The following is a 10,903-nucleotide window of genomic DNA, read 5'->3' as shown; positions in this document are numbered from 1 at the left end:
GCAGGAAGAAAGCCTTCCCTCCTCCTGTGAGAGGACTTGGGGGGGGGGGCTTCCCCTACCTCCTCATGGCCCCCACTATTGAAATTAAAACACACTGTTTACCTTCTAGCCCTTTTTAAACCCACTCGATCATATACCATTATAAGAAAGGCACTATTTTGTTATGAACTGAGCTATAAATCATGGTTAGCATTGCATATTCCGTGTTGCTAAATACAGGCAGCGGTCACACGGGCAGGAAACTGTGGGTGGGGAGCGTGGCTATTTGCCCCGGGGCAACAAACCTCGTGGCAGCGGGATCAGATGTCTCGGAGCATCCGCACCTCACATGAGCATCCGCACCTCTAGCGAGAGCCGATGGGAAGGGGACGGAAGGAGCCGCCCCTCTGGGAGGGCCGTGCACTGCTCACTCTGGGCAGGGTCTGTGGGCCGCCCACAAGGAGGGGAGGGGAGGGGGGAGTACCCCGCCGGGCCCCCCCTCCCCACCAGCATCCCGCCTGCCCTCCCTCCCCCCATGACACGCGGCTCTCTCTGCCTGGCCACTGCCGCGCACCCCCATCGCAGCCCCCCTCGACCCTAACGATGCCGGGTGCCTTTGTGCGCATGTGCTGTTGAGGGCTTCGGGAGGCATGGGGGGAACCACCCAGCGCGCGCCGGATGCCACGGAAGCCCAGCAGGGACGCGATCAGGCGCCCGCCCTTGCTGCGCAGTTCCCGGAAACTAGTACCTCGGAGGTACTAGTTTTTTACTGCGCGGCTTCGGGCGGTAGCCATGGAACAGCCACGGGAGCTCTACGCTCCCCAGATGTTGCGGTGAGATCGCGCCCGGAAACTCCGCCTCTCTTCCATCCCTCTTGCGTGCCTAATGCTTCGTATGACCGCGGCCACAGTATAGCACTTTTTAAAAAATTGCTCCTTAAACTAGTTCCTGGAAGCCTCGTGTCTCTATGAGTTTTCAAGTAGCCATCTCCAAACAGATTAATCGCCAGTCTATTTTCTGCCTCTTACAATTTTACACGTGCAGCCAGAAGCTTTTTCCCAGATGCTTCATCAAAAGCCATGAAAGTTTTTCCATTGTAATGGACTATGATATATCCCAGAGGCAGCCAGCAAAATTTGACACCGTTGTTTGTTAGCTTTGCCGCTACCTTATGTATCCGTCTTCTTGCAGCAAGGATTTCTGGAGGCAAGTATGCATACAGATACACAATTGTATCTTCTAGTTGCAAACCCTCTTTTTCTTTGGTTATCTAAAATAAACGTTTTTTATGCTGGATATCTGCAAATTCAATTAGAATGTCTTCTGGTACTCCCAGAGGGACCTTTTTTGATATGGGCAAACGAAAAGCTGCTGTGATTACGTTTGGATTTGGCTCTGCTACATCCAACAGAGATGAGAGCCAGAGATTTAAAGAGGTATGCAAGTCTTCATTTAATGAGTAGTTGGCTGAGACCCCCCTGGTTTTAGCTCACCGGTCTCTTAATTTAATGTCCTGCAGTATTATTTTGTTCTTCGCCCACGTCTCAACGTCCTTGACTGCTTTTAATTCTCTCGTAGCTTCTTGTGTTGCTTGTTTGGGGCATATATTGACGCCAGTGTCCATATTTGTCCTTCTGATAGCCTCATCTTCAAAATAAAAAATCTTCCATTTTGATCCTTTAGTTCTTCAAGGATTTGCAAACTGATTGTTAATATATATCGCTACACCCTTTTTCTTGGTTTGTGCAGGAACAGTATATACTTTACCCAATCTTCTGCAATTTAATATATTTTTTGATATGACTTTCTTGGATGGGTAATATACCTGCTTTAAATTTCTTCAATTGATTAAAGATTTTTTATCATTTAGAGGGCAGGTTTAATCCATTCAAATTCACATAAATTATTTTACGTTCATTCACTCCCACCTTTTTTTCCCTTGTCTCTTTTCTTTATTACCCCTTCCTCTTCTCTAGATGAGGGCCCAGTGTCCTCCGATCTTGAGCTTTGATCGCTATTACTCACTGTCAATTCTTGTAAAAGTACTTCCGCTTGTTTGAATGTTGTTATTGTTTTCTTACCTTTTGTCAAAAATATTTCTAAAGTGACAGTAATTTTCCAACAATATCTTATTTGCTTATGTTGCAAAACATGCTTCAAGTTTCCATATTCTTTTCTTTATTATAGTTGGTGGTAGATCTTGAAATATTTGTATTTTCTTGTCCTTCAAGTTTAAGCGGTTCTTTTCTACGTTGTAGTAGAATTGTATCTTTCGCTTTTTTATGAGTGAAACTGACTAGTATGTCTCACGATAATTTATTTATTCTAAATATGTGCTCAATTTTTAGGAAACCACCATGCTCCTTCAGATAGGCTTGTATTCGTTTTCGAAACCATTCTCCAAAACTGAGTCACAAAGAGTTTCTGGAATTCTGCAGAATCACAGATTGTTACTTCTAAGTTTCGTTTCCAAGACTTCAATTCTTTGATTTGCTTCTGTCAAGGACTTTGCTTCCTGTCATTGTACTGCTATATTTTTTCTTGTTTTCCTTAAAATTCTTTTTGCTTTATCTTAATTTCCTGATTATCCTGTTTATTTTCTTGAATTGTTTGGCTTATTTCTTGCAGTCCAGATGAGATCTCAGTCCTTATCTGCTGTATATCTTCGTTCATGTCTCGTTGCAGTTGAGTTTATATACTTCTGTTCTCTTGTTTTAACTCTGTTCAGAGAGCTCTCCCCCCCCCACTATCTTAATGGTGTGCAAGTTTACTGACTGAATGTAAAAGGTGGTCTCGGGCATTTAACAAGCAAATGTCCAGCAGGCCTGCCCTTGGAATATATGACACAGACTCTCTTACATTTTTTTTTTAGCTAACCCTGATGAAAACAACCAATTTTTCAAAAAGATTGTCTTGACTGAGGAAGTTGTTGTGTGCTGTGCCTTCACTAATAATTGTAGCAATAATCTTGTGCTGCCAGCAACTTTAAAATGGTCATATTTTGAGGCACAGATTTTGTACTGATTCATTTAAAATTAGCCTATTGAAATTCCATCTTGTATTGGATATACAGTCTACCTAGAAATATGTTATACAAATATAGAGATGAAGTACCTATACCTGTACAGTAAGCAATGTGCCTTTGTTCTGTGTTGTATTATAGCCTATGGCTTGAGCTGGCCTCTCAAAGGAGTGCTGATATGACACAGATTCACCCTCAGCCTAAAGTTTGTTGTTCAAGATTATTTAGTGAATCTTTGACCCCACCATTCTCCAAAAAGTTAATTCACATGATCAGATCAGCATATATTTTAACCTGTAACAACTATTAACAATGAAAGTGAAAGATCTATTAGCAAAAGTGCTAAATTCTTAATCCAGGCAGTGCTGGACATCTCCAATGGTTAGAAAGAAAAGGAAAGATCAGCTATTTCCCAAACATTAGCTAAAATAAACAGTGGACCAATGAAAGAAGAAAACAATATTTGCAATACGTTATTCAGTATAATTCCAGATTCCTCACAACACACATTATACATATGCACAGTACTACTGTGCACAGGCTCGGGGCTCAGAATTCAACTAGGCTACAGCACTAGTTGAATTAAGCATAGAGCAACTTTTGAGCAATTTCTTAATTCTCACAAAGAGCAGGAAATTGGTGCAACTGCATTTTGCAAGTTCTCCTCTCCAGAAAATAGTAATAAAGTCCTTTATGGACTATGGTCTCTCTCTCTCTCTGTCTCTCAGAAGCAGGAGCAGCTAGGAACAGTCCCTATTTGCTGTAATAATGCTGCTAATGGGGACTTCTGAGAAGAAATAAAGCTGCTGCTCACCAGTAGAAGTTCCAGTCTTCATTTTCTGACACTTGGATCCAGCCTCTCTTTTCAAAGTTGTTTATTAACACTGATTTCTCTATATCAGTCACCCATTTTACTTTTCCTGCCATAGTCCTAAAAGAAACAAATTAGTTAGAACCAAGACCACAAAATCCATCTGTATTTCCCAGGATAATTTTAGCTTGACTCGGATAGACTTTTTTCTAAGCAGAGATTCTTGCTTTGTAGGAACTTGTGTAGAATATTACAGATTGATGAAATCTGTACTATAAAAAGTGGTACTATTCTCTCAAAGAGGAACAAAAAAATGTAACTTTAGGCCATAACATGAAATATGCTAGGAATTAAAAATCTATGTCTAAAGCACAGTTTATTACTTTATTCTCTTGCAAGCAGATGAGTTTTCCCAAGTTCTTTTCTTTTAAAGGATAAGCCATGCTCAAAATCAGAAAAACTAGATGGTACCACTTAGCACAGAAAGTAGTTCAACTGGAGCACACGTTAATCTCTCCTGTTTCCTTCACAAAAGGCAAGTGAACCAAAGCAACACTCAGACAAGATGTGACATCTCTCTCTCTCTTTCTCAGACAGTCAGAGACTGATAGAATAGCCTAAATACACATCTATAAATTCTAGTATATGCTGCCTTTGGGAGAAAAATGAACTTCTTCACAGGATTATTGTTAACTACAATATGATAAAAAGAGCGGAGTGAAACATATGAAGACAACATAGGCCTCAACCTTACAAAAATTTTGGAAGTATGTGCTTTTGGAAGCTCACAAGTAAAGGTCAGTTAGTCTGATAAGTAATGGTTAGCTCTCTTCTTTTTTATTTCTTCTGTAGACTGAGATTTTAACAATGTGAACAACTCTGAGTCCCGTCAACTGGGAAGAAAGTATAATATAAATACTTTAAATTTAATGGGGGAAAATATGGATCAGCTCATCATATACCCCTCAATTTCTGCAAATACTTAACAATGAGATTCCATTACTAAACCCCCATGTATTTCTTCATTTACACTTCAAGCATTTATATATTATTTTATAGAAGTGATAAAAACAATTTGGTTATCCTTTTGCATACCTTATTGCATTTGGGTGTGTTTTCAGGCTACCATAGCAGCAGGTGTGACAATATTAGTTTCCCATCACTGAAAAATATCTGAAAATACTGACCCGCTGCATGCTTATTCATGGGAAAGTCCCTCTTCACTCGACAGGTCCCTTTCTCTCTTTCAGCACCAACCACACTGCCATGTTAAGGTTCCTTGGTTTGCCCATTGTCTGGAGCCAGGTGCTGCCACCAGCACGAGCTATGCTGCTGCTACTGTAGCCCAGCAAGATGACAGAGCTGCACCCCTCAGCAGATCTTGCAGCTGGGCAAGAGGTATTCTGCTGGCCCTGAGCATGCTGTGGGTGTCCAGCTCCTTGGCTGAGCCATACATCACCAGGAGGGTTGGGAGTAGAGCAATTACAAGGCTCAGTTACCCACTGTATCTACGCTCACCTTCACAGGCGGGACACCGAGACCAGGGTTTGGGAAAAGGGTCAGACCCCAAGCCATGTAGGGCCTCAAAGCCAGGAAATAGCACTCTGAATTGTGCCTGGAAACAGGCCTCCAGAGCAGACAACCATTTGCAATTTCCTGGACCCTCTCAACCAAGCCATCCTGGCTTGCTCCTATCAGCCAAGAAGGGCAAGAGAAGCCTAGACATGGCAAATACACACTTCTAAGTAGTTTGTCCGCTTTGTCAAGCCTTACCGACTGAAAGTCATACATCCAACTAGGACCAGCCTACACACTGACAGTATCCCAAGACTGAATAGAAATAACTTCAGAATTGAAGCTGCAGTAAATGAGAGCAATTTTGACCGAAAAATGCCTTGCAAACATGTCACTTTGGGTCTGCAGCCTCAAGGGTCCAGTATACAAACCTTGCCGACAACCCAGGGAAGCTCTGCTGGACAGCTCAGCAGGACATCAACAGAATCCCTATCCTGTCTCAATTTCATGCTATGAAGGTCTACTAAGACTCTCATGCCGTACATTTTGAGTGAGCAAAACCTGGTCTTAAAAAGTATTCCCCTCATTTCAAAGAAAAGCATTTCACGGGAATTTGTTTGGTGCTTTCCAAACTCCTCAGTTTTCCATCATAAAAATGGAAGAAAAGTCCTCAACAACTCTCGGGCACCATCCTGCGGTGCTCCCCCGTGCAGACACGAGGCGGCGAGCCCCTTCCTCAGGGCAAACCACCGACCACCGGCACCCACCCTCCCACCTACCTACCTTGTTTGCAGCCAGAAGACGAGGCGGCGGAAGAACGATGACGGGGGACGCCCACTAAAAAGCCGGTACGGTTACGTTACGTTCTTCCTCCTGGGTGAGCGCGAAGAATAGGCAGCTATGAGAACGCGTCGCAAGAGCCGCCGGACAACGATGGCCCGGGAAAAGGATAGCCCACGCTCCCAAAAAGAAGCCCTCTTGAATACAGGTTTCTCCAGTCATAAGAGCACACACCCGGCAAAAGAAGGGGTCAGTTGCCTCTTAGTTTGCGGGGCTTCCTCATGCCCTCTCCAGCCACTGCCCACACTATGGTCCTTGCGCTGCGGCAGCAGGGCCCCACCCACTCTTGCGGTCTGTGGCCCAGAAACCGGCTGTCAGGTGTGGAAGCCTTATCTGCCGAAGCTCCGCCTTCTCCCCTCGCTTCGGGCGCTCCAGCGACCTCCCTCTTTGGCCCGCTTTATGGCGGTTTTCGCACTAGGGTTGGCAAGGTCCAATTTCCTCCGGGAGGAGGGATTAGGGGGCGTTCCAGGAGGAGGCGCGACCACCCCCAACGTGATGATGTCAAGCAGAGTGACGCCATCCCACCCTGGACGCTATTCGCCACGCCTTTTCACAATCATTTAAAGGGAACCTTCCCTTTAAATGGGGGTGGGGGAAGGAGCAAGTGCCAAGCCTGTCTATCCTGCAGAGGGGGGACTCTCCTCTTGCAAAGCAGGAGCCGGCAGCCCCCCTAGCCCTCCACGAGGGAAACTTGCCTCTTGTAAGGCAGGAGCCGGCAGCACCCGCTTGGAAAGAGTGGGTGGGCCTGCCCTGCAAGCAGAGAATCTACCGCTAGCAGGGCAGGTGCGTGTGGCACCCGGTCTTTTCAAGCGGGGCTGCAGACGAGTGTCGTAGGGGCGGCTCTCCCACCCACCCCGGGTCCGAGCCCTAAAAATCGAGGAACCCCCACCCGCACCTGGGGACTGGCGTCCCTACTGCGGAATGGAGAAGAGACTGTCACTGAAAATCTCCGGGGCAGCAGCCACGGGAATCCGCAGCAGCGGAGTGGCTGTCCACGTGGGCCAGCCCGGCGCCAAATCGTGGATGTTTAAAAACCACCAGCAATCGGACGTCAAAAGGGACAAACCCGCCAAGGACATCCCTCCTTCGTGGAACGAAAGAATACGGGCCAGTTTACTTCCCCGCTCAAGAGCCCCTTTAGCGCCCCTCCCCGGTTGCTTTCGGCCGCTCTGACGCGGGCCGCACCCAGCCACCACCTTCGGGGAGGAAGTCGGCTTCGAGGGCGTGGTGGAGGCGGGCTTGGCGGCCGATTTGGTCTCGATCAATCGGAGCGGCGGTGCAGGTGCAGGCGCCCAATCACAGCTCCCGAAATGGCGGCGGGCGCAATCAGCGTTGCAGAGGGGCGGGACAGGAGGGACTCCGGCTACAGAGTGGAGAGTGAGGCTTGAGGCCGCCGGAACGGGTCGGGGACGGGAAAGCCGGACAGGACGGGGAGGGACCGGCCGGCTCTGGGAGTGGCTCTGCTGGTCAGACTCGTCAGCGCGGCGCTTCGTGGGGTGAGTGGGGGCAGTGTGCGGGCACGCGCAGGCGTGAGGAGTGGGGGGGGAAGCCCACCGAGGGGAGAGGGGGGACGCCGAAGGGGCGGCGGCGGCGGCCGTTTGTTCCCTTGCGCTGGGAGATGGGTCGAGGGAGAGGCGTTGTGGACGCTGCTCCTGTCGTAGCCTGAAAGCGAGCGAGGGAGAGGGGGGAGCCGTTCCGCCTCCCAGCAGCCCTGTCAGCTAGACTTGGACGGCCGAAAGAGTCTGGCTCACCTGCAAGACGTAACGCTGCTTCTGGAGTTGCTGATGGTGCCCCCAGTGCCCGGCGTCATAGCTGCGCTGGATCAGTTGCAGAGTGATGAGGCGTGACTCTGGAATCACCTCCCTGCCTCTGATGAGGAGGAAAACATTCCTTGGGAAGGAAGGTAGCCTCCTGGTCATCCCTTTGTATTCCTAAATTGTGGTCACCAGCCCAGAGTGATTCGGAGCACAGAATGGTGGTGGCTGGCCACCCTCCCCCCTTCCAGTTCCTGATCAAGAGGACCATGTCTTCTGAACATGCAGGCCTGTCTTGTCTTCTCAGCTGGGGAAAATGCCTGGGTACGGGTGATGGCTTGCCTCTTGCAGCTGATAGTATGGGGTTAGGTTGGTTGAGTAGGTCAAGAAGGGGGTGCGTGCCTATTTGCATTGGCCCCCGGCAAGGATCCATCTTGCGCTTCATTCTGTTTAACGTCCATATGAAACTGCTGGAAGAGATCACCATGGGTTTTGGAGTGCAGGGCCACCAATATGCAGATAACCCCCAGCTCCATTTCTGAGTGAGTTTGTGGAAGTCTTGAACCAAATGCTTACAGATGGTGAATGGGATGAATGACAGTCAGTTAACTGAGTCCCAATCCAGACAAAAGTGAGGTACTGTTAGTCAATGAGTTACTGGACTTACCCCAGTAGGCAGCATGAGGGGTACCTGTTTCTTCCCATGCATCCAATTAGGTTTCCAGCAAAGCCTGTATTGTAAGGGACATTCAGAGAGGATGGGTTATTATCCTGCATACATGGTTTGTTACTCAATGTCAAGGGTCTGAGAGTCTTGGAAGATCACACAAAAGAAGGTAGTGCCCCCAGAATGGAATGACAGCCCCTGTGAGTAGTAGAAGTCTTTTGGGACTGGAATAACAGGTTGCAAACTGGAATGACAACCCCTGGGAGTAGCAGAAGGACTTGGAATGACAGCCCCCAGCATGGAGCAATGGTATCTAGGAACAGAATCAGTATTCTGGGATTGGAATAACAGCCCCTAGAGGAGTGACAGCTCCTGGGAGTAGTAGATGTATTCGGAGACTGGAATAACAGCCCCCAGAGTGAAATGACAGCCCCTGGTGGTAGCAGGAGTGTTTTGGGATGGAATGACAGGTTGCAGAGTGGAATGATGGCCTGGGAGTAACACAAGTGTTCTGGGACTGAAATGACAGCTCCTGGGAATAGGATACATGCTCTGGGACTAAAATGACAGGTCGCAGAGTAGAATAATGGTCTCTGGGAGTAGAAATATTCTGAGACTGGAATGACATCCCCTGAGTGGAATGACAGCCCCTGGAAGTAGCAGAAGTGTTTTGGGCCTGGAATGACAGGACTCAGAGTAGAATGATGGCCCCTGGAAGTGGCATGACACCCCCCCCCCCTCAGTGGACTGACAGTCCCTGGGAATACCAGTATTCTAGGACTGGAATGACAACCCCAATAGTGGAATGACGGTCCTTAGGAATTGAATCAGTATTCTGGGAGAGGAATGATAGATCCCAGCGTGGAATGATGGCCACTGGGAGTAAGAGAGTAGCAGAAGTGTTCTGGGATTGGAATGACAGCCCCTTGAAGTATCACAAGTGTTCTGCGACTGGAATGACAGGTCCCAGAGTTGAATTATGGCTCCTGGGATTAGCATCAGTGTTCTGCAGCTGGAATCACAAACTGTAGAGAAGAATGAAGTCTCTTCCATTTTAATTAGTGCTTCTTGATGGTGTGTAGTTATCCCCGAATCAGCTCCACTCAGTACTTATCCAGCATATCAGCTGCTCTTTTTCCTTAGAGTCATGATGTTGACGTCAGCCATCTCCTCTGTTCACAAGTATAAATCTTGCCCCTATCCCCCTTCCAGTTCCATTGTCCAGTTCTGCTTCCTTCCTGACTTCCATGTTCCCATTACATGTCATACCATGCCTAAGTTCCTTGCCAGCTTTTGCCCACTTTTGCAAACCTTTGCCCACAGTGGTCAACTTTTGCCTTGCATACAGTTGACCACTGACCCACAGCACTCCCTCCATAGCCTCTCTGTGAAAAATCCCATCCCATACTCTCGGTCAGAGGTCCCCAGCCTTTTTGAGCCTGCAGGCACCTTTGGAATTATGACATAACTAGCAGTAAAGCCCGTTGTGAAAGCAATACAACGAGATCTAGAAAGAGGCTCTGGGGCAGTGCTCTGGCTTTGGGCAAACAGTGTCAATTTGCTGTGGTGACCTTAGCAGGGTATAATGACAGAGTCCACTGTTTTCTCCAGAGGAACTGATCTCTGCTACCTGAAGAGCAGTTGTAATTGTGAGTAATCTGTAGCCCTCACCTGGAGATTGGCAACAATTGTTACCCAGGACAAAATGGCTGGTTTGGAGGGTGGAGTCTATGGCATTCTACCTGTCTGAGGTCCCATCCCTCTGCAAACCCCACCCTCTCCAGGCTCCACCCCTCAAATCCCCAGGAATTTGTCAGGATGTAGTTGGCAACCCCATCTCATTCCCAGCTAGCCATCAACCTACCATTATCTGCCCCTTTGACTTCAGCTGACTTCTGCCCTCCCTTCTGCAGAACAGTTGTAATTCTGAGTGCTCTCCAGCCCTCACCTGGAGATTGGCAACAATGGTTCCCTATGTGGGACTGACTGGTTTGGAGAGTGGAGTCTATGGCAGTGTACCTGTCTGAGGTCCCACCCCTCCTCAAACCTCACCCTCTTCAGGCTCCATCCCTCAAATCTCCAGGAATTTCCCATCTGGAGTTGGCAACCCTATCAGGATTGGCCCCAATGTGTTTTCTCCCAAAGGCCAAAGTAGGTGACAGGACCAAGCTTAGTTGCCTACCAACAGGCACTGAGGGGAATGTAGGGTTGCCAGCTCTAAGGAGGGAAATACCTGGAGGTTTTGGGGGTGGATTCTGTAGAGGGCCGGGCAACGGAGGCATCGGCCTTCCGTCGCCCGCCTTGCCCCCCCAATC

The 10,903-nt window shown here is 48.0% G+C and overlaps 1 protein-coding gene across 1 annotated transcript in view; it reads right to left on the bottom strand.

Moving 5' to 3' along the window:
• TTLL1 (tubulin tyrosine ligase like 1) overlaps window positions 1–6,435 on the bottom strand; it is a 40,857-nt gene extending 34,422 nt beyond the window's left edge. The window contains exons 1-2 of the mRNA XM_015422980.1: window positions 6,111–6,435; window positions 3,816–3,932 (exon numbers count right to left, since the gene is read on the bottom strand). Of these exons, the coding sequence (XP_015278466.1) occupies window positions 3,816–3,928 (113 nt within the window). The 5' untranslated portion in view covers window positions 3,929–3,932; window positions 6,111–6,435. The remainder of the gene's footprint in view (window positions 1–3,815; window positions 3,933–6,110) is intronic.
• Window positions 6,436–10,903: the final 4,468 nt, after the last annotated feature.

This window comes from Gekko japonicus, unplaced genomic scaffold, assembly GCF_001447785.1.
Source record: "Gekko japonicus isolate JY-2015 unplaced genomic scaffold, Gekko_japonicus_V1.1 scaffold145, whole genome shotgun sequence".
Classification (NCBI taxonomy): domain Eukaryota; kingdom Metazoa; phylum Chordata; class Lepidosauria; order Squamata; family Gekkonidae; genus Gekko; species Gekko japonicus.
Note: the sequence above shows the minus strand (reverse complement) of the source record. Positions and strands in the feature narration are given on the sequence as shown.